Source organism: Pelodiscus sinensis, chromosome 1 (assembly GCF_049634645.1).
Source record: "Pelodiscus sinensis isolate JC-2024 chromosome 1, ASM4963464v1, whole genome shotgun sequence".
Classification (NCBI taxonomy): Eukaryota; Metazoa; Chordata; order Testudines; family Trionychidae; genus Pelodiscus; species Pelodiscus sinensis.
In genome coordinates, this window is record NC_134711.1 from 200313012 (window position 1) to 200337654 (window position 24643).

A 24643-nucleotide genomic window follows, 5' to 3' on the forward strand; every position below is an offset into this window, starting at 1 on the left:
GCTTTCATTGATTTTAGTGGTGCAGGGTCGGGTACTAGAATTATCACAGGAAATGTACATAACATTTAGTTAAAACTGACAAAATTAACCTCAGCTTTTTTATTAGCATGAATTGTGTGTGCTGCTGCCTCCCACCAGTTAATTAGTACATGATTAATAGGGAGTAGCAGTATGTCTTTTCCTGTGTCCTCCGTATACTATTATTTCTATTGCCCTGATTCATCTGACTAAAGGTGCTCAAGAATCATCAATGCATGTGTGGCCAGGTGGAAATAATAGGCCCCTAGCATGAATAAATTTGTATTGGTCTCCAGTAATAGTCTTGTTTCCAGTTCAAGGAAGGATATAACTTTCTACCTGAAAACTCCATGAGGAAACTGGAAAAGATAGTGGCGAGGAGTCCCGTGTCACCTTATAGACTAACCGAAGTGTTGGAGCATAAGCTTTCATGGGCAAAGACCCAAAGCTTGCCCACGAAAGCTTATGCTCCAACACTTCAGTTAGTCTGTAAGATGCCACAGGACTCCTTGCTGCCTTTGCAGATTCAGACTAACATGGTTACCCCTCTGATACTGGAAAAGATAGTTTCTTTTATGGATTACTTGCCAAAGAATAGTCCTAAAAGTAAGAATGATATTTATAGCAAAAAAAAAAAAAGTATGTTAATAATTTGCAGTTGATCTAATTCTGAAAGGAAAAATGAAATGTTTAGTTTCCTGTAAATATCTCTTCCCAAGACAGGCTGTTCAATACTCATACAGGAAAAAAGAAATGCAGTGGTTAATTTATAAAAATACATTCTACCTGGTGTATTAAAGTAAAATGCCAGGACCTGTTGGGATTGTCAAAATGGCCTGAAAAACAGGAATACATTCTTCTCAAAGTAGGAGCATAAGTAAGGAACAATTTCTCCATTTTGGGCTAGGGACAGAAAACGTTAACTCCTGTTTCACAAAGCTTGGTTTGATTCCAGTCCTGTTACAGGCTGGCTGCAGAGCAACTGATGGAAACATCTCCTCCTGTCTCACTCTCATCTATCTTTTTCCCTGCAAGCATCACTTAGCTAAAGTGGGAGGAAGGGGACAAAAGGGAAAGTGCTCCTAGTTTCTGCTATGTATATCTGTTTACAAGCATTGACTGTCAACACCCACAGAATGTGCTAGTGTTATTGTAAAGATTCTATATATCAGATTATTTCATGGTTAAATCCATCCCCTGTAACAAGAAAATATTTCCTATGCTTATCTTCTGAAGTGACAACCATAGTATATTATTGTATTTATTACATATTATGTGTATCTTTGAGAATTAGATACTGCCTATTGTGCAGCCAAATATCTCAGAAAATTAACTGTCGCATGACATTCAAACTCCCATCTGTGCCTCAATGTTTAAACAGTAAAATAAAACTAATGTGCTGTATTATGTTGTTTCATCTATAATGTCTCTATAAATTTCATATGCTTGCTGAAGTTCAACAATTTTTTGGACTAATAATACCTAGCAAGAATATTACAATGTTTTTATTCAAATTTGTGCTCCATCAAGTTTGCCAGAATTGCATCATTTAAGGATACAGTTACATGTTCTTCAGTAATATTGAGACATAATGGTTAGCCTACAAAGAGTTATTCAGATAGCTAAAGAAAGGGACTTCTTGTTTGTAAAAATTTCTGTATAGTAACTTGCCTTAAAAAGGAGACCCTTTTATATCATTCCGAGTAGATATTTAACAGAATTGTCCATATCCATTAAACAAAAACAAAATGTTATCTTTTTATAGTTAATAAACTGTACACATAAATATGTTTTGAAATGTAACCATTTTATATGTGTGAAATATTTCAGTGTGACGGTCAAGATTCTGAGTAGCCAACCTTTTTTTATTGCTTTAATTTTCAGTGGGAGAAAGGAAAAAAAACATTCCGTCAGACACACATTAACCATAGCTCCAAAAAGTTGTACCAGCAATTGAGGATTAATGAGACTTATAGATGTTCACAACATTTACTGCTTTTTTGTGTGTAGCTACACTATTCCTGGAAGTTCTTTAAAGGATTTTATGGGGGATATCTCTAGTATGTGTCTATGAAAGAAACTCGGCAGCTAGTTCATATCTGGTGCAAGAGTCTGGTTTGCTAGTAGCAGCCCTGCATCCTACTGTGTTCAAGAAGTATGTGAGACCAAGGATTAGGGGTATATGCAAGAGAAATTCTCCTGGGGCTATTTATACTAGTTCAGTAGAAAGATGCCAGAAGGCACAGGAGGAATTATCCTGAAGCAATAACAAAATGAACAAAATTTAAACAAGTCCTGGGTTTGATAGACATATATAAATGAACACAGAAGGAATATAAACATGTCTGGTATTTTTAATAGACAAAATACTAAATCCTATATCAGCTATTGTCAAAGCTGGCAGTATTGACATCAGTATATGCATTTTATTATTAAGTACTGTGCATACTATTTATTATTTTAAATTGAACTCACTGTATCTGAGGTCCGAATTCTGTCCTTGGTAACATGTACACAATTCCATTTGACAAAATCCATTTTTTGTGTCTTACCAGACACAGAAAAAGTTATTTTGTTCATTTGTTGATTGTGTTTTTTTAATTGAGGGAAAGTTTAGCATATCACTGATTAGCTTAAGAAAATAAAAACTCAGGAATGGCCATATTGGAGCTGACCAGTAGACCGTCTATACCAGTATCCTGTGGCTAGTGCCAAATGCTTCAGAGGAAATGACTAGAACAGGGCAAGTTATCAAATGCTCTATCCCCTGTTGTCCAGTGCCAGCATCTGGCTGTCAATGGTCTAGCGACACCCAGAGCATAGTGTTATGTCCCTGAGCATCCTGGCTGTTAGTCACTGATGGACCTGTCCTCTATGAATTTAGCTAATTCTGTTTATAAAGCCAGTAACACTTTTGGCTTTCACATAATCCTCTGGCAACAAGTTCCAGAGGCTGCTTGTGCATTGTGTGAAGAAATACTTACTTATGTTTGTTTTAAACCTGATGCCTATTCATTTCAGTGAGTGTCAGCAACATATTTTTCTATTCTTACTCTGAAAAAGGCTTAATCATTTTGTCTGAAAATTCTATTCTATTCTAATATAATGGCAGACTTCCAGTATGGAAAATTTCAGCTCAAATGATTTATAAGAAGTGGTGCTAACAGCCATACGAATATGAAGGGTGCACGGGTATTTGACATGAAAAACTACTGAACATACGAGGAATGTAGAGCCTTATTCACTCTACTAGAACTAGTTTCTCAGAATTTCTCTAATTCATCTATGTAAAATGACAAAATGCTTAAATGTTCAACCTCAGAAAATGAAATCTCAGAGGAATAGTTTACTATGTCCACAGAGTTACAAGTGAAGCAAAGTTCAATTGAACACTTGTTTCTGATTCAGGGGATCAGTCCTGCTCCCATTTGTTTTATTTGGAACTTTGTCATCAATGTCAATGAGACCACAGTTGAACCTTCATGTTGTTTGTTACATATTTCCATGAGCAGTGGGGAGCTGTTTCCAACTGTCAACAGGGGACAGGCATGAACATAACCAGTGAACTGCTCTATACTAATTCTGCATGGAGGGTACAAGAGTCTGTGTGGGTGTTTCAGATATTGGGTGTGTGGGATTATATTAAGTCATACTGTGCTATATTGCTGATATTTTCCATCAGATCATGGTGGAAAATGTGACAAAGTATCATATGGCAAAGCGCCCTATTTTGGTGAGGTAGGAAGAATTTGCTTTTACAAGCAGAGGAACATCTAACTTCTGGAAAAAAAAGAGAGGGGAGTTTGACATACCACTGTAAAGCAATCCCCCGGGGGTGTGAAAGATGCTAATAGTTTTCAAGTGCACTTATGAGGGGCTGAGGGACAAATCCAATGTTTTCAGAGAGCAGAGATATTCCAGTGTAGCTGGAGACAGCTGACAATGTTGGTACCATTATGACATACCTTGCATGCCAGGTTAGAGAGTAGGGATGACACAGCTAATTGACCAGTAAGTTGCTATGTTACCCCAGCCCTATAACCTTGGGTGCCCTTTGCAATATTTTGTTTTTGTAGCCTCCAGCCTGGAAAGCTCACAAACAGCTTCTAGCGTGCAAGTTGCTCCCAGCTATTCCTCTGTGTTCACAGCAGCCAGACCTTGGCTCTTACTAGCCGTAATTATATAGCACCTGTCCCTGACACATGCCTACTGGTGCCAAACTTAACAAACTCTAATAGATTCAAGAAAATTTTCCCACCAGATGCTTGCTGACCAAACTTGTTAGGTTAGCATCCCTTTTCTCAGAATCCAGCAAAGTTTCCTTTGTCACTTCACATGCAGTAAATGTGATAGGCAGGGGAAAGAAAAATGGTACTGCCTGGGGTATTTATCCCTCCTTTGTCTCCCTCCTGGAAAACATTTCTTGCTGAGATTCAGGAGACAGAGAAAAATATTCCCTGTTGGGTTTTTTCACCTCTTTGAACTTCCTTTGTCTCCCCTTCCTGTAGGATGACTCTGTTTACTGCTTACATGCAAATTAGAGCATACATTTATTTGTTTAGAAAAGATCTGTTTGCCAACTTCTGCTTAGGTGAAGCTGTGGTTTGTAACATATACTAACAGCATCATATAGAAAAATTATACAACTTCACATACAGTTTTTCCACACATATGTTATCAGGACACTATTGACCAGCAAATGTTTTCAAATGATACCTCACAAAGTATAGTTTGTACAACAATTATTACAGTAATGTGCTGTGTCTGTCACAAGGAGAGCTCGTGCCTAGAGATATTCGATTTGAGCCCCCTTGTCTCAAAGAAGACATCAGAATGTTCCTAGAGTTGTGGGAGAAATTTCTCTGTCTCCCATTGACCAGCCAGGTGGGAGGAAAAGGAATTGAGAATTCAGTTTGCTCTCATGCCCCAAGTCAGAGTAAAATACTCCTGGTCATCTGGGTGACATCTCATCATGACTGCTGCCTGGCCCTCTTCCTCCTTATAGCTCAGGATTGTTTTTTCATTGAGCCAAATTGGTAGAGGTCTAGAGGATTTTTCAGCTTCCTTGCAGCATTGAAATGCTTAGGTGAAATGGATGCAGGAATTTCAATCTCAGGAAGTAAAAATACAGGACAGTTCATCTGCCACAAGTTTTGGCCAGAGTTTACTGCAGATAAAATGTAAAGGACCAGCTCCCAGTGGTAAAAGAGACCCCCATGTCATTAATAGGATATCCATAAGGAAAAAAAGAGACCTTAAAACTTTCACATTGAGGTCCATCCACCTTGCTGCTCCCCTTGTGGAAGGTGGAGAGAATGAATGAACTCAGGACTCAGCTGAATCCTGGAGATTAGACAAACAAGGATATGTCACAACTTATTGAACATATGTCTCTGGTCTACACTAGGACTTCATTCTGAAATAATGCCACCAAATTTGAGTTTATAAGTGGCGCGTCCACACTATTAAGCCCGTTATTTTGAAATAACAGGCCACAGAAATTCTAACTGAATTCCTGCTATTCATGAGGAGTAATGCTAATTCCAAAATATTTATTTCCAAATTATGTTGGTGTGGATGCTCTGGTGCCGTTAATTCAAAATTATTGGCCTCCAGGAGGCCTCCTCCAGTTCCCCAGAGTGCTTCCTGAAGCTCTAAGTCTGAGGTAGAGCATCCACATTAACAGAGCCTACCTTGGACTAATTTTGATGCTTTCCCATAGTGAGGACATGCTAGTTTGAATTTTTTAAATTGGGAGTTCCTGTGTCAAATTTAGTAATTTCAAAATAGTTTCCTATTGTAGACATGGCCGTGGTATGCTTTCTGTAACTTCCAACCTAACCTATTTAAATACCTGCAATGTGAGAGGGAATGGGCAGATAATGCCCCACCCCATTGCATTAAATTAGTATTTTGTTGCAAGATGCAACTACTGTGTTTTAAGTAATCCAAAAATTTTAAAAAATAATTCTTTTATTTTTTAATTAAATCAGCACCTGCCATGGCCAAACCTCTCTGTGAAAGAGTGGACTTTGCCACTATACTATTATGTCACATGATACCATTTTAGTTAGAACCTCTTTTCTCTCTGTTCAAAACTAAGATAAAAGAATGTGCAGTAAAAACTCACGTCAGTGAATCCACATTTAATTGGAACTGTTTTGTCCCCTTTTGTTTATATTTGTAAATAACTTTTGACAACTTTGTACAGTAATATTACTAACATAATCATATTTGTAGTAAGACATGCTGTGGCTACTAATAAATTATCTTTGAAAATAAAGGAAAAAATATGAACTGATGGGGAGGGTTTTTGAGAGCCAGGTGAATCATTCCAAAACTAACTTCTTATTACCAAAATTTGAAGTGCACTAAAAGCTCAATAAGTATAAATGAGTACTTTAAGAGTAAAATGATCATTAGGCATTACAAACCCAGGAAATTCTGAATTAAGGTCATACCTAAAAGAAAGCCAAATATGTTGATATGGAAATGCATAATTAATGCACATAACTATACCCTGTGCTTTAATAATTCCATGAAATAACCATACAATTAGAAAGAGTATTAGTAATCTTAGGTTAAACTGTTTTCTTGTAGACCTGCTATACTTTTTCACTTGTTTTTCACTTCCAATATTACTCCGGCCTAACTACCTACACTGCAACTTCAGTGATATCTGCTCTACTTTGTAACTACCTTGTCTGCCTTTGACTATGGCACTGATTTTGCATTCCACATTGCTTTCATCTCAGTATGAAGTGTACAGACCAGTGTCATTGAGCTGAACAATCAGCAAAAAAAGAAAAAAAATCATTGCTAAAAGTTTCAGTGCACAATAGTGTGAGTAGTTATACATAAAAGAAAAAGGAAGGAGAGGGACCTGATGTAGGGACAGTTAAGCTCCTCATAAGGGAAAAAAGATCATCTAAGACCTGCAGTTGGAAACAGGCTTTGGAATTACTTATGGTTTTATAAGGAGGGAATACATGAAAATATATGTATAAAGATTCCAACTTTGAGCTGTTGTTATTTTATTCAAACTTTTCAGACAATTTTAATATACCCAAGTTGTTAATTACTTCTTTGCGGCTTTTTAAATTGTTAATGAAGCTACTAAAAATGTGACTATTCAGTGATGTAAAATTAAATAACTGAAAAATTGTATGTATTTTAAGACTACAACAGTAATGAACATCTTGTGAAAACCTGGATCAGTGTATATAAAATTAGCATCCTATACTGTTTGCCAATTTAGAGCTTAAATCTTTTCAATTATTTCATTACTTAAGGTTCCAATGAGTCTAACTTAATTCTTCAATTAAAATAACAGATTTCAGAAGTATGCAGTGTTTTACAATTAATATTTTGACACACACAGCCAAAACTTCAAAGATTCTTTGATATTAAAATCAGAGTCTTTCTTTAATCCATCTTTCTGTCAGGTCCACTTTTCTTTGGAGTCAGACAAAGGTGTACCTTTCTGTGTTCTACTGAGTTGCTGCCAGCCAAGCCAGAGTTTCAGGATATTAATACATATTCACAGGGAGTAATACGGTTGGATTTTAGCAGCCTACTAATATTGGACATAGGATTAGAAGACACCTCCTAATCATTGAATCAAGTCCCCTGCTATCTCAGAAAACCTCATCACATAACACCCTTAATAAATTTATCAAACTCTATCTCAAAACTAGTTAGCTTGTTTGCCTCCATTACTCAATCAGCTGGCAGAAGTACTTTTAATTTCATCCAGCTGATCAGACTTATTCTTGTTGGTGTCAGCTTGCTGTGGGAAAAAATATATTGAATGGGTTCCAAACCTTTTCTATTGCTTTCACTTTGTAATAGTCTAGCCTAAGTCTCCTCTCAGCAGTGAGAAAACACCTTTCTTGCATCTTACAGGGGTTTCATCAAAATTTGCTACTCAGGTACTTTTAAGATTACTGTTACTGGAGTCCTTATCTTTGTTTCTTTATGTTGAATAATAAATCACATGCCCTAGGTTTAGGAATTGATAGAATAATCTTGGGTGTTTTTTAAGATGTCATCTAAGAAGTTAACTTATCTTTTCAGAATTACTTTTTTGTTTCTTTGCATGGTAAATTACTGTAGTTGACATGAAATTGTATGTCTGTAGAAGACTCCTTAAAATATTTCATGATTACATATACACCTTTTCATTTTTTTCAAAATACATCATTTTACAATTTTTTTCTACTTAAAAAGATAATCCCATTCCTATGCTACAGTATTTAGCTCAGGATTCAACTTTGTGATGAACAGAGTTCAATCCCAGGGCTTCTTGATATCAGCGGGAAGAGGTCATGGCAGTATATAGGAGTTACAAGAATTCCCTGGGTCTAGTAACTACATACTGATCCATCAAGAAATGTTATCTTTTAATCCATCTTAATGTTAGTGTCAGTTTGCTGTGGCAAAAATAATGCATTGAATAAGTTCCAAACCTCTTCTAAAAAAGCAAAGCTTTTGATATGGTCTCCCACAGTTGTCTTTCCAGCAGGTTAAGGAAGTATGGATTGAATAAATGGACTGTAAGGTAGATAAAAAGCTGACTAGATTGTCAGGCTCAACGGGTAGTGATCAACTGCGTGATGTCCAGCAGATCTAGAGATGTGATTATTCCCCTTTATTTGGCACTGGTGAGGCCACCTCTGGTGTCCAATTCTGCCCTCCCCCCATTACAGAAAGGATGTGGACACATTGGAGCAAGTCCAGAGGAGAGCAACCAAAATGATTAGGGGTCTGGAGCACATGACCTATGAAGAGAGACTGAGAGATTCAGACTTGTTTAGTCTACAGAAGACAAGAGAGAGAGGAAAGTTGATAGCAGCCTTTACCTACCTGAAGGAGGGTTCAGAAAATAATAGGGAAAGGCTATTCTCAGTAGTGACAGATGGCAGAACAAGGCGCAACGGTCTCAAAATGCCCGAGGGGGTGGTCTAGATTGAATATTAGGAAAAACTATTTTACTAGGAGGGTGGTGAAGTACTGAATTGGGTTACCAAGGGAGGTGATGGCATCTCCATTCCTAGAGGTTTTTAAGTCCCAGCTTGATAAAACCTTGGCTGGGTTGATTTAGTTGGGGTTGGTCCTGCTTTGGGCCGGAGGTGTACTTGATGATCTCCTGAGGTCTCTTCCAGCCCTATGATTCTAGTATTCTAGGATTCTTTAAAGAAAATCTGAGTCATGCGCGTTATCATAATCATTTTGAGATGTGTTTATATAGAAAATATGTAAAGGAATTACATATTAAAGTGCTAAAACTATGTTCACTAGGTCAGTAGGTCACCAAAATTTTATCCATTTATTCCTGTCACATGCAGGAAGGGAAGAAGGGGACAGAGATGTGGTCTCTCTGGATATATGCAAATTGAGTATTGCATGGCTCATAGTAGATACCCATTTTGAACAAAATGCTGAACAAAATGCAAATAAATTATTTGAGAGGCTGCAAGAAAATACAAAAACATCAAGGAATACAAGAAACATCAAGTGAACTTTTGAAACTATATCTGAGATGTAATTTAGCCACCAGTTAGTTATTCCTTCAGCCTGTGAGAATGAACCACCAACAGCCTGGTTGGGTATGTGGGGAGGAATGATTGGGGGATCTTAATCAACTTGGTTGAAAACAGTAAGAAAAGGACCTGGGGTAAGAAATTTCAAGAATTTAGGAGAATGCCTTCTGAGTTAAGTTCAGGCTCTAGAGAACATGTAGCCATCCCCTCCCCTCCAATATTCTTGATTTCTATAACTTGAATCTCTGTTCTAGGAGGCTGAGGGGGGTTTACTTATACTGCCTGCAACTGAGATTGTCAGGAACCTAACCTTGGAGTTCCCTGTAAGTTGTGCAGTCACACAGTTGGCTTTTTAGTGCCATGCAGGAGCTCCAGGAACCCATCTAAAGTCCTACCACAGCCTTGGGAGGGCCACCCTATCCAAAGGTCTAATCTAGTCTGGCCTCTTCTCCAACCTGCCATTCCGGGGGAGGGACCACCTGAAGCCATTGATAGCCTGAACCTGCCATGTCTGGGGTTCCTCTCTCCCAGCCCAAATCTAGCTGGGGCAGTCTGACTCCTCCCATGGCTGAGTGGCTCAGCCCCACCCATACAGCTACCAGGGCAGCTTAGACCTAGACCTGCTGCATGAGGATCAGCTGGCCATGGCTCCAGATCTGCCAGGGTATTGGAGGAATGCCTATCATGCTTCCTCAGCCCTGAAGCCCATCACCACCACTCAGCCCAGGTGCTTCTGTGAGGACATAGTCCTCTCTCCTTGTGGTAGTCCTGGAGCCCCCTCCTCCACTGCAAACCACTCATCTCTGGCTCACCCCAGAGCCCACACCGCCAGCTAGAGTCCTTACTCTCTCACACTGCAACCCCTTGCCCCAGCCCGAGGGAGGGAGGGTGGGGGAAAACAAGTATGCAAGAGTGGAGGACAACATGGGACAGAGGGAAGGGGAATGGAGTGAATGGGGTGGGACATTGGAGAAGGGGTGATTCAGGGCAAAGGGTGCCTGGTTTTCTGCAACTAGAAAGTTGGCAGCCCTATACACAGATGTTTTCCAAAGGATACATCAAACCATCTAGACTTTTTCCTAATTTTACAACAGGCTACATGAAAAGCACTAGTGAAATCAGTATAAACTAACATTTTATGCAACTTGTTCATGCTGCTCTGTCAACTATACATTGAAATATAAGTACAATACAGTCGCTCCCCGAGTTGTGAACGGTTGAGTTATGACCATTCGCACTTACGACCAAAGCTCCCATGAAGTAGTTGTAAATGCGGTCCCCAAGTTATGAACGCGACACGCGCTTACGAACAGCGCGGTCACGTGTAACTCAATGGGATCCGAGTTACGAACGGATCGAGTTACAGCAAAGTGTTTGGTCCATAAATCGTTCGTAACTCGCAGAGAGGCTGTATTTATATTCAAATGTATTTATTTTTTATATAAGTATATGGAGAACATGAGAGAGGAAACAATTTTTCATTAATAGTGTGCTGTGACATTTTTGTAATTTTATGTCTGAATCTGTAGGTTTTTAAATGAGGTGAATGTGAGGGGTCAGAAGCTTATATTGGCTAAGAAAATTATACTCTTCTTTTTGAAAATGAAAATTATAAAATAATATCTTCTTTCTCCTTAACACCACTGCTAAATGGTGATATGAAATTATTGTGTCAAACATTCAGGAGTAGGCTCTGTTTTACACAGTGGACCTCTGTCTCTCATTACCTGTTTACATTCAAAAATAATATCTTTGTTGAACTTGTTTATGTTACTGTTGCTAAACACTGCCAGTTAACATTTCAGATTCAAATGATGTAAGAAAGATGAAGCCAATCTTCTGTGAAATTAGGCCAAGGACTGCATAGATATTGAATTAAAATGCAAGGGAAATTAATGCATATTTAATTGTATTCCTTCACCTCTGGGCATATACTGTATTATGAGTGGAAGTGATTTTATTATGTTTAACCAGTTTAGGAGAAAACAAAAAGGGATTTGACTCAGTGGTCAGTTTTATTAGATATTAGAGCAGTGGTTATCAGTCTATTTACCAATGTGGGCCTTATCTGCAGTTCTCTGTGTGTTATGTGAGCTACTCCCGCAAGAATAGGTATACTAACCGTAATCTACCTGGGATGAAGCTGTGTGCTGATTGTGCTGCAGGTTGTGAACCACTGTGTTAGATTATGAAGTAAAAATAGTAATAGTGAAAATTGTTTAACTTATTGGGGGAATAGTATGAATAACAAAAACCTATTGAAATTCTAAAATAAACTATATATAAAAGTGTTATTCCTTTGATTTAGTCCAATTGATATTTTCAAATTGAATATTATTTGGAAAAACAAAGTAAAAGTTCCATGTCATGAGATTCATATTTTCTTACTTTTATCTCAGCTGTGTTTTTCATAGAAACCTTTATTGTATTCTGGCCTCTAATGGAGTTAGATTATTGTGTTCTGTAAATAACAGAGATGAGAGCTTAGTAGGTCATACGCATCAGTAAAACTGTTGTAGTCAGCCAATAGCATAATAGTGCTTCCATTAATATAGTGTTACTAGAATTTACATTTTTATTGTTGTTGTTATCAGATGCTTCCCTCATTTTGCTACTTTTAAAAGAGGAATTCCAATAAAAGCCTCTTAAAAACAATGGCCGCAGGGGAGAATGCTTTTCTTAAACGGCAGAGTAGATGCATTTTTTTTGTCCAAGTTTAATGATTAATCGCCATATTTTAATAGAACTTGAGCACCATACTGGCTTAAAAGTTACCGGAAAGAAGAAAACTTCATGATATTTTTTTATTTTCTTTTTTTATTTCCATCTTACTCTTGTCTACATTTCAAGCACTTCTATGCTGCAGACTAATGCTGTACCATCTAGTGCTCTTACTTTCTGATGCTGCTGAGAATAGGAGAATGGTTGGGAATAAATATGAATCTGCCTGAGGCTTTGCCTAAAAACTGAACAAGTAAAACTCAGGCAGGAGGCACAAGTAATTTTGTGTGTGTGTGTGTGTGTGTGTGTGTGTGTGTGTGTGTGTGTGTGTGTGTGTGTGTTCCCATTATAATATTTCTTTTTATGTGCATCTGTATTCATTATTAAAATGTTATATTGCAAGTAAAACGTTGTATACTATAGCAGTTTTCTCCTCCTGAGAAAAAAGTCTTCCTTTATGTAGCACACAGCAGTAAATGTTCATCTGAATAAGTGAAAACATGAGAAATGTGACATTAGTTGTTTTCAAGGAGGAGTGCTATGGTAAATATATGCTACTGTTTAGTACAGTCTTTCAATATGCACATTTATTTAATGTGTACTTACGATTTATTGTCTCTTAATACTTAAAAAATGTACTATTATGTTGCTACACGTAGCTTATTTTTTCTCTCTCAAATCACATTTCTGGTATTTTAAGGTATCCAAAGATCTACCAGAGAAAGAAAAAGAAATTGAGCATCTGCTAAATAATTTCACCCAGTTTGAACAACAGTTAAGTCAGCTGATATTGTGGGTATCTCCTGTTAAAGAACAATTGGAATATTACAACCGAGTGGGCCAACAAGGAACTTTTGATATTAAGGTAATGCTTTCTTTTCTAAATGTCTGTATTTTCTCACTGATACAAAGTCAGCTCTGCAACAAAACATGGACTTTTTGTGCATCCGTCTCTCTTATTCATAATATATATATATATTTCTTGTGATAGTGGTAGTGTAATTTGTGCAGACTGTTTGGTTTGCCATAATTCTCCACTCAGAAAAAATAAAATCATAATAAATACATTCTGTTTAAAAACACAAAGAAAAAATATCTGAATATAATACTGATAATTGTCAGTAAAATTATGTGCACATTAGGGATGCAGTTCCCATTAACAGTAAAGTCCTACACAACAAGTTGAGAAGAATGCCCTAGAACTCTGGTATTCAAACTTTTGGGTATTACGATATTTACATTTATTTACTTATTCTTTTACCACCAGATGCCAGGTTTAGAACAAATCATGGAAAAGGATAAATGTAGAGCTCTGGCAGCTTTATCTTTGAGAATATTTTTACTAATTTTTTCATACCAGAATAAGGACCTTGAACATTAGTACTATTGAAAAAACGAAAGTAGTTATAAAACATCATTTATGTACTAGATCCTGCAAACTATTACTAGAGATGTAATGATTAATATGAGTGCTGTACTAATGTCTTCAGTGGAATACAAGGAGTACTTTAAGTACTGTGGTTAGATATAACTCAGTATTTTGGGGACCATCTTTTGATACCCTTATTTACATTGAAATGTACTTAGCTCTTCAAATAACCTCACATAAATCATCAGGCCTACTTATGGAATAAAGTGCCACTCTGTATGGGTATGTCTACACTACCCCGCTAGTTCGAACTAGCGGGGTAATGTAGGCATACCGCACTTGCAAATGAAGCCCGGGATTTGAATTTCCCGGGCTTCATTTGCATAAACTGGGTGCCGCCATTTTAAAATCCCTGCTCATTCGAACCCCGTGCCGCGCGGCTACATGCGGCACAAACTAGGTAGTTCGGACTAGGCTTCCTAGTCTGAACTACCGTTACTCCTCATTCCACAAGGATGTTTCACGAACCACGGGGTTCGAACGAGCGGGGATTTAAAAATGGCGGCACCCAGTTTATGCAAATGAAGCCCAGGAAATTCAAATCCCGGGCTTCATTTGCAAGTGCGGTATGCCTACATTACCCTCCTAGTTCGAACTAGGAGGGTAGTGTAGACATACCCTATGACAATAGTATCGTCATACAGACCCTTGAAGTGTACTTATTTGTAAAACTAAATATCTGTATGTATAGTATGGATATGTCATTATATGTTGTTCAGAGAAATTAGATTTAAAAAATCCATTATGATCATACAGTTTGACAGAGCTTCATCTAAATGGTTTCTACCTGTAGGACATCTGAATGTGTATGCATTAGTGAAATATATTGGCACACATCTCCAGGTAGTGAAAATTGGTTTAATACCATTGGTCAGCAGTTGAAATCAATGGAATTTCATCTGTCCCATTCTTTGTATAATGGTCACATAAAAGATTTAGATATTACTGTGTTTTGTATCAAAACACAATGTTTGATGAAATAACATTTCAAATTTTTTTTTCTAAAAATACAGAGAATTATTTTTTGCCTTGAATGAAGTGAAATAGTATTTATTCCAAATAATTTAGTTGAGTTGAGGTCTTTTATTAATTTGGCTTAATTCTTTTTATTTTGTAGAAGGGATCTAATATCAGAACAATTTGTATCTTTCACAATCACTTTGCATAAAATGGGTGATCTCAAATCCTGTAATGTGTCCAGTTACAATAATAATTTTTACAGTACTGTCTCTTAAATATAAAATAGTTTATTTGAAAATATTTTATAAATGCAGTGAATAAATGAAGTACTCGTGCTTTTGCAAAAAAAAAAAAAAATCTATATATTTCCTGTAATTTTAACAGCTTTTATACCTAATATTTATATTGTGTCCTTTCTGATTTTCTTATCCATGGTCTCCATTAATGACCAGAAGCATCCTACCAGAAATAGGGTAAATTTCTGTGAATTATAATAGAGTATTGCTTTTGTTACTGTTTATGAAAAGTCACATTCTGATTGGCTTGTGATGTCACAATAGTTCTGCATATGAAACTTTTAAACAAAAAAAAATCCTATAATGTTGAATACATTCGATAAAAAATAAATGAAGGGAAAGGGATGAAAAGTGCAAAGACACCTCAGAACCCTTTCTGTGTCTCCATTTTTCTCCCACAGAACAATATGCTTCTTCCCTGGTCTAGTTATTTATACCTAATCTATTTCTGCTTCACACACAGTTCTTCTCTCCATGACAGCTGCCTCTTCCCTTTTGTTGTGTTCACACACACTTCTGTTCCACAAAAGGGGTTTCTTTCAGGTCATAATATTACGTACAATCTAGATTGAGAGCTTTAAATCAGCAACATGTTCTGCTAGGAACAGCCTTGCCACTTATGGCCAGGCTCTAAGGGAAGCAATAATTTTTTTTTGGAATCCCTTGTTAGAGCATCACCAGAAGAGCATTTCAAAGGGAAACCATTGTTCCTCTGTGCACCGCAAGAATGCATTGCACAAAAATTCCCCCTTATTTGCTACACCCTCATTCATATAATTGCACTGTTATTCCAAGCCACAGATTGTTTTTGTTTGTTCCTTCAAACATGCATGTGAGAATCCTTTCCATTGTTCATCTGAGTAAAGTTACTTGTGTGCATGTGCTGTATTGGGCTTATACATTGTAAGCTCCTTATCAAAGGTGTATATTTTTCTGTCACAATGTAAATGACATAATTATTAGTTGTATTGGATGATTAAAACTTCAGTTTGTTCAGGGGACCTCACAAAACTAGAACATTAACAATATATCTATAGAAGATAAGCTAAGAAATGGTGATGTACTATTTTCCCTACTAAATTCTCTTATATTTCTATTGTGAACCATTCTTGTTCAGAATGGTAGGTTTTAGGGTATCCTCACCAACCTAAAAACAAACTTTATTGTTTGAAGGGATTTTTTTAAAATGTAACATTAAAAACCCATACATGTCCAGCACTAAACCACACCAATGTGGGAATTAGAAGGCAACTGTTGAATGTGTGCCTGAAGCATACACCAGAAGATTATTGCTTCGCTCTCTTTGTTGTGTTTTGTTGCTTTAATTTAAATGTTTTATTAACCAGTTGATTTATGCACTCATTGTCACAAGAGCATGGGGCACGGGTCACTAGCAGGAGGATTCTCTACATCTTGGGGTCTTTGAACCATCGTTTCAAGGACTTCAATATCTGAGATATAGGTGAGAGGATTATTCTAGCAGTGGGTGGGTGAGATTCTGTGGCCTGCATTGTGCAGGGGGTCAGACTAGATGATCAAAATGGTCCCTTCTGACCTTAAAGTCTATGAGTAAGACCAAATAACTGTATTTAAATATTTTTTTCCTTCATGCCCGATGAAGTGGCCTTTTAATGTATAATTAAGAATATGTAGGTTAAAGTATAGCAGTTTGCAAAAGGATTGTCATGCCACATCTATACTTTACTGGAGGATTGACGCTCCAGAGGTCAATCTTCTGGCATTTGATTTAGCGAGTTTAGTATAGACCCATAAATTGAATGTTGATAGCCACTCTGGCTGGCATCTGGTACTGCTTCTTTTGGAAGGAGTACGGGAAGCTGATGGGAACCTTTGCTGTGTGGATGGCACAGAAACATGTTTTAAGATAATTAATGTAACTGGAGTTGCATATCTTAATTTGACCACCTGCTGTAGTGTAGACCAGGCCTACAGGTCTATTTGGGTGTGTCTGCATTGCACTCAGATATCGAAATAAGCCATGCACTTTGAGCTATGCATTACATAGTTTATTTCAAGTTGATTTCAAAATAGCTTATTTCGAAATTAGGTGCTGTCTACACAGCACCAAATTTTGAAATAAAGCACTATTCCAAAACATCCCTTATCCCTTTTGCAATGAGGTTTACAGGAATGTTAGAATAGTGAGCACATTATATTTCAATAAAACAGGTTTGCTCAAAAGATGAGGAATAGCTATTTTGGAATAATTCTGGTAGACCAGAATAGCTCCACAGTGTAGAGGTAGCCTTTGTGTGCTAAATAGAGGACCATCTAAAGCAGTATTTACTGTTAAATTTTCATTTCTTTTTATAATTCAGATTCTCTGGCTCATAAGCCATTTGTTTTTTATTAAAATTGAATTGGTTGTGTATAAAACAATTCATCTTATAAGTAATGTTGGCAAACATTTTTTATTACTTTTTATTGTGGATAATATAGGACAGGTCATTGACAAAGATGATCATGGCATATAAAACATAATAGGCTTTTATTTGCATCCTCATTTAAGTCAGTGGATTGTGTTTAAATATTATGAAAGCACACAGATTTATGCTTTGCTTATTTTATCACTTTCTTCAGTGCCCTGAGATAGCCCTTTGTATTCTAGTGGATTGAAAACAACTGTAGCATTTTAGAGATTATAGTATTTGTATATGTAACATGATACAATGAAAGGTTTGGAATTGACTATTTTGTTAAAACATATGGAAAAAATTATGCAAACATAGAAGCGAGTGACTGAAAGAGACCTGAATAAGCTGGTCTAGTACTGAATCCCAGGCAGGACACAGTATTAAATACAGTAAAATGGATCTGTTATTAAACACCACAATTTGATAAATTGTCTTCATGGGGACAAAACTAAAAATAATGGAAGGTAGAAAACATGATAGTGATACATTGTGATTAGGTATATGAAAGATGATCAGAGTAAATAGATTTTGCAACCCACAACTGGCTGGCCACAACCGAAATATAAAGAATATTTTATAGATTCTGTAATATTGAGCACGATTAAAGTTTTTAAATGGCTATCCCATACAGTAATAGCTTAAGGGCTGCATTAAGTCCTCAGTTCAGCAAAGCACTTAAGCATGTGCTTAACTTTAAACTAGTAGTACTTTTGCCATCTATGGAAAACATATGTTTAGGATTAAACATGTGCTCAAGTGCTGCAATGAATCTGAATCCAAAACAGAGACGTGATGTGCATGTTATATACCACAATTTTGTTTCTATATACGAGATAACGAGTACAGCAATGTAGTCATGTGCTATCTGACTTTGTAATAGAATCTTTCCCAAACCCTCCTGCAATGCCCGCTTGCACTAGTAATGGTGGTACGTAGAAGACATAATACCTTCTTTGCACTGGGGAAGAGTGATCTATTTTATTCTTCTCATGATAAATCACTCAAATACCAAGTTACTAAGCATGAAGTAAATATTTATATTTAATTTATTCTCTATATGGTCAACATAATATTCATTGCAAATAAAATTATATATAATTAAATATATCTTGGCATAGCCATAATTTCCTGCACACTGAAAATCAGTGTAAGATGCCTAAACCAATCTGAAAAGACTTTACCATCAGTGTTTATGGAATAATGAATATAATCTTTGATAAATCAGTAAAATGAGGCCTTCATTTTTAAGGCTAATATAAGCTGTGTTCAGATTTTTGCTGTTGTATAATGCCTCATGTCTTAGTAACACAATTGACCCTTAGATCATAAGTTAACTACACTGATTTAAACAGAGGTTTCCATATACATATAAAGGACTTAGTTTAAATCATAAACTTATTTCCCATTTAATAAATGAGTAAGGCCTTTACTAAGGATTAAAATCTATCTGTAGTAAGAGGTAAGTTATATTCACTTTAGTAGAGATTTTCCTCAAACAGGTGAAGCCAGTATCTCTTAAAATTTTAAAACTTTCTACATCAGTGTGGTGAAAAAGAGCCAATGGAAGTCGCAAGGCTCTATGGCTAGGGAACCTTTAGATAACCAAACCAGAGTGACCTGGCTCACTTTGAGAAATATGGGTTTACATGCATCTGCATTTAAATGTGTATCTGTAGAACCCTGCAAATCCACAGGTATCTGATTTATATCCGCAGGTATCCTCATGTGCGATTTGGATGTGGATATTCAGAACTCATTTTTGAGAGTGCAGATGCGAACATGGATACAAATGTTGTACACGGAACCCTTCAAATTTGTGGATATTAACTTTATATCCATGGGTATCTGCATCAGTGAATGTGGTTGCGGATCACTTTTGCAAATGTGGCTGTGTGGCGGTGCGTTGGGGTTTTCCCGACTCCTGCACCCCCGTAATGGCAGGGAAAGACTCCACCAGTCAGTAGAATAGAAGGAGTTTATTGTTTCTCCAGGATACAGCACAGATGTAATCTGGTTATAGAGCAGACCTAGGATGCCTCAGCCCCCCTTGAGATGGGGGATCCTGGGCCCCCAAATCCCAGCCCGTTGCCTAGGCTGCTTCCTCCATACCAGCCAGAAACCTAACTAACTCACTTTCAGCCCTGCCCCCAGCCAGGGCTCCACTCCCCTTCTTCCCATTGTTCCGCTTCCTGGGAGATAACTGGTCAGACAGGTTCAAAGCCCCCTTGCATAATGACTCATCCCCTGCCCTGCTGGGCCATGCTGCAGACAGCAGCCAGTGGAGGTCACTCACAATCCAAGCCTAGCAACCAGCAAGGTACCCACACTACGTCACACAGCCCTCTATCCTATGTATTTGTAAACTATAATTTAAAGCACTAGGAAGCAGATTATAGCTCCGTTATTATTTAAGTGGTCTCCTGCTCTGAATGTGTGTAATGTTAAATCAAATTCTTTTCCCTGTACAAAGATTTCTCTTTGTGTAATCTATAAATAAAAATTGACAGCCTTTACCCTGCAGGTTTTTTCTGAGAAATGGAAAATAGTAATTGTGTATAACTGCAAATGTTCAGTGAAAATCACCCAAATCCCATTTTTGATCTGTTCCTTGCCGTAATAGGTATGATTACAGTCACTAAAAAACATAGTACTTTGATTAATGCAGGCTAAACACTAGTTGCAATAAAGACTAAAATTATGTGAATATACACATTTAGCTGTTCATAGCTTCCTGTGAAATCTTAAAAATTAATTGTATGTATCATAGTTGGGAGAGGAATCCACTTCTCATTTTGGGCAGTAGCAAAATACAGATTACTATCCATAAGTATTTGTCTAGATACATGGAAGAGGAAAGGAATCCTTTAGAATTTCTTAATTTTGCTGCTAAATTAAGGGAACATTGCAAAGATTTTCTGCCAGATTGATAATACTACTACTAATAATAAACAAGTTGAATTTGTTGTAGATTACTAAACAAAGATTTAAAAAAAATTCGGCATCCTGTAGAAATAGTATAATATACTCACATAAAGTGACTGTAAAAGATTATGAGAAAATACCTGTTTTAACTAACTCCTTAGTTTTGCATTTGGTTTATGTTGTCCTTAAGCTGTTTACTTAATTCTCTATTACTTTATTTGTCAGTGCTATGAAGCATTTTAGGAACACTTCTCCATACATTTGTTGAAGTTCTCATTTTTCCTGAAACTAATGATAATTTTCTCTTTTCAGTGTGTTACTAAATTCTGGTAATCAGCCAAAAAGTATTACTTAGTGATAGCATATTATTATGTATTGTATTTTGTCCTTATTGTTTTACAGGTAATGTGTCGTTATTATTATAAATCAATGCATGAAAGCTTGTTAGATACATTTTAAAAATCCACCATACAAAATGTGTGTTTTATAGCTCAGAAGTGCATAACTTTAACACCAATGATAGCACATCTAAAACTTCCCAAAGTACTTAAAGCCAGATAGTTTGCCTAAATATTTATTATATAAATCCTCACAACTATAACATTTATACTTGCATTTTTGGTAAAGGAATATAAATTATTGCATGTTCACATTCACAAGGTAAGATTGTAATGCCATAGTTTATCTCTGAACATCATATCTACTTTGAGGTTCCAATTCTGGACATCCCATATAGGTGTTTGACTGATTAGATTGAAGATAAGGTGTCTAAAGGCAAATATAGGCTTTCATTTTAAGTATAACAGAATTCTACTTCAAATTTACAGTTAATTTTACTGTATAAGGTTCCGATTCAGGCCAAAAAGGAAATAGAAAGAACCCAAAATTTACTATTTTTAAAACATGATGTTTTTTGGTCTGATTTTGTAATGCTTGTAATTGGCAGTACTCATTTAAGCATGTTGTTAATTTTAGCACATGATTAGGATGACATTGATGCCAATGGAATTAAAACATGCATAAAATTATGTATCTACTGAAGTGTTTTGCTCAATAAGGGCCTTAAATAGGCAAACAATATGAGTATGTTGAAAGCTCCTATATCATTTCAATTTAGACTTCCCAATAAATCATAATGGATTGCTGCACATCTGTGAGACCTCTAATAACCTTCTACACATAATATATTCCACTCTAAGTCTAGATATATTATTTATTTGATATACTTGGTATTTCACAATAATATACTTTTACAAGCATGCAGTTATATACCCATACACTACTTTGACAGTTGAGCTATTAGTAATTTGCAGAGCTCCAGAAAAATGTCTGAAGCTAATTATTAAAGCAATAGATTTTATGGTCTGTAATACCATCCTGCTGACTCTTCTGAGCTATATGAACTGCACCTGCTGGGAAGAATTATGGTTCCTAAGGCAATTAAATTAAGCAGTGATGTTTAATTACCTCAAAAAAGAATACTTGTTGTGGAAGCATGAGAACAAAGTTTCAGAAGACTAACCAATGCCAGCTCCACATTGCCATACTTTCTGTATTTTTCCTTATAATTCCAATAATTATTATTTTTTATTTTTTTAATTTATGAAGTATTTTTATTGCTAGTTTCCTCATAATTTAATACTATTATCACTGGTATTTTGGATAAAGTGCCTACCCCCCTTTAGGTTGTATTTATAAGTGGATCAGCCACACTACCAAGCCTGTTATTTCAAAATAAAGGGGTGCTTATTTCAAAATCTGTACTCCTGCTTTTCTCGGGGTATAATGCTATTTTTGACATAGTTATTTTGAAATAGCAGCACCCTAGCATCCACACTAACTCTATTTCAAAATAATTGGCCTCTGAAGGCCTCTCATAGCTGTACCTCTGACTGCTCTGGCCACAACTAGCATCTCCACTGCTCCCCTCCTCCCAGGGGGGTTAAAAGTCCCAGCAGCAGGAGAAAGGCTTGTCCATCGTAGTGAGCTGTGAGTCCTTGTGGCACAGCAGCAACTCAGGTAGGCATGAGTGACCCCAGTGCTCCTTCAGAGCCTCCCATAGCTGTTAGCACTCCTGCTGCTCCATCAGCTACCATTGCCCAGGGAGACAGGAGAGCTCTGGCCTAGACTGGTGCAGAGATTCTGGATGCCATCAAGGTCTGAAGTAGGAGACTAACCTCCAGGATTTCCGCACCAGGAAAAGGAATGCAGAAATCTGAGGCCAAATTGCTGCTAGCTTGGTCGAGGAAGGGCTCGCCTGGACCCTTGACCAGTGCTGGATGAAAATCAAAGAGCTCTGGTTGGCCTACCACGAGACCGGGGAGCACAGCAGACGCTCCAGGGCAGCACCACACAGGGCTGCTGCTATTATGAACTGCCGGATGCCATCCTGGGGGGAGGCAGTCACCTCCCCGCTTCATCATGGAATCTAGCCAGGACATGCCTGACATCAGCCTCCAGGAGGGAAGGGTGGAAGAAGATGAGGAAGTGACGACGGCTAGCCTGGCAACCATGCCCGTCAGCCAGGACCTGCTCCTCACCCTGGAGCCAGTCTCCCCTCCCAGGATGTCTTCAGGTGGAGCCCAGGGAGGGCACTTCAGGTGAGTTCTATAATTTTCCCTGTCTACATGTGGGGACAGGTGACAGGCTACGAGGAGCTGAATTCTCCTCTCTTTACCTACTTGGCCTGGGAGTGGCACAACCACCTGCGCACGTGTGTGCACATGGAGCTCTAGTCGAGAGCACTCAACCCCATGACACTCTCACATAGGAGCCCCTCAGTCATTCTCGCAAGGTTCCTGGAGAGACCAGTCTTATTCTGGCCTCTGTGTTGGGACAACTTCCCATGCCAAACCATCACTAAGGAGTCTGGTGTCATGGAACCACAGAGCAATGCCATGCTCAGCACAGAGTCATGCCGACACTAACTCAGCATCCTGTCCTGGTCAAGCACAGTAATGTGGAGAAAACTGACCCCATGCAAGGGAACCTGCCCGGGGGAGAAAGAGGAGATGAACCCAGTAGCACTCCCTCCAGCAAATGGTGTTTTCTACTCACACACACCTCTCCCAATACTCCCTCTCTCCCCTCACCTGCAACAGGCAGAGATAGAAATTCTGTCTCTGCAGAATGCTACCAATGCTGGACCCAGTGTGTACTGTCTAGGCAACATTTGGCCTTGCTCGGAGCACATCTCCATCATGTGTACCAAGACCTTTGGTGTTAGCTCAGAAATTGGGGCTAGTCTTCTGGGGTGACTGCCATTGTAAGTTTTCTTCACAGCTGGGACAACTGTGAGCTTGGCATCTCCCCCACCTCCCATGCCATCTACCCGACTTCCCAGGATCTACAGGTGGAAATGCACCCAAGGGGATCTTATGAGGGAGCAGATGGCCTGCATGCGGTCCCTTGTCCAGGGGCCCAAGAATGAGCACCAGGAGTGGGCTATTGACCGGAAGTATCACCAGGCCAGCCAGAAGGGCCACTGGGCTGACTGGGAACAGAAAGAGGCTTCCTGGGATAAGCGGACATGTCAGCACGACAGCACGTTCTCCACCCTCACCTTGGTGAGCATCATGTATGGAGTGGGGCCACCAGCCACCTCCCCCCAGCCCATCACTTCCCCTCCTAGTCTCCAAAGGGGCCACTGGGCTTCCCAAACTTGGGGTGATGAGACCTCTGGGCAGCTGAAATCTCCTGACCACCCATGGGCAGATGCCACTCTCAACCACATAGAATCATAGAACACTAGGACCTCGAGAGGTCATCGAGTCCAGTCCCTTGCCCTCATGGCAGGACCCAGTACTGTCTAGCCCAGTGGTCTCCAACCTTTACATACCCAAGATCACTTTTTAAATGACAGTACAAGCCAAGATCTACTGCCTTGCCCCTTCCTTGAAGCCCCACCCTCTCTGTTCACCTCCTCTCCATCACTTGCTATCCCCAACCCTTGCATTGCTGCTTTTTTCCCCCCAATTCTTCTGTATGAAGTTTTTACAACATTTGGCCTGTCTAGACTTGACCAAATGTCAGAAAAACTCCTTCTTTTGGAAGCCCCCTTATTCCTCGTGGAAAGAGGACTACAGGGGTGACGAAAGATCATGTTTGCTCTTCCACTAAAAGAAGTGGAAGAACAAATGCATCCCTGGATGCAGAAGAGTTTTTCTGGAGTATCTCCAGAATCCTGCAGTCTAGACGTACCCTCAATGGGTTGAGACAGGATTTGTAGGCTCTGGGGTGGGAACGAGGGATTTGGGTGCGGGAAGGGGTGAGAGGTGCAAGCTCTGAGAGGAGATCTGGATGCAGGAGGAAGTGGATAAG

At 38.2% G+C, this 24643-nt stretch overlaps 1 protein-coding gene across 11 annotated transcripts in view; it reads left to right on the forward strand.

The window, feature by feature from the left end:
• The window catches only part of DMD (dystrophin), a 2108520-nt gene that overhangs the window by 1404743 nt on the left and 679134 nt on the right, over window positions 1-24643 (forward strand). For all 11 annotated transcript variants that reach the window (XM_075916549.1, XM_075916586.1, XM_075916651.1 and 8 more), the window contains one exon: window positions 12982-13146. In XM_075916549.1, the coding sequence (XP_075772664.1) occupies window positions 12982-13146 (165 nt within the window). The remainder of the gene's footprint in view (window positions 1-12981; window positions 13147-24643) is intronic.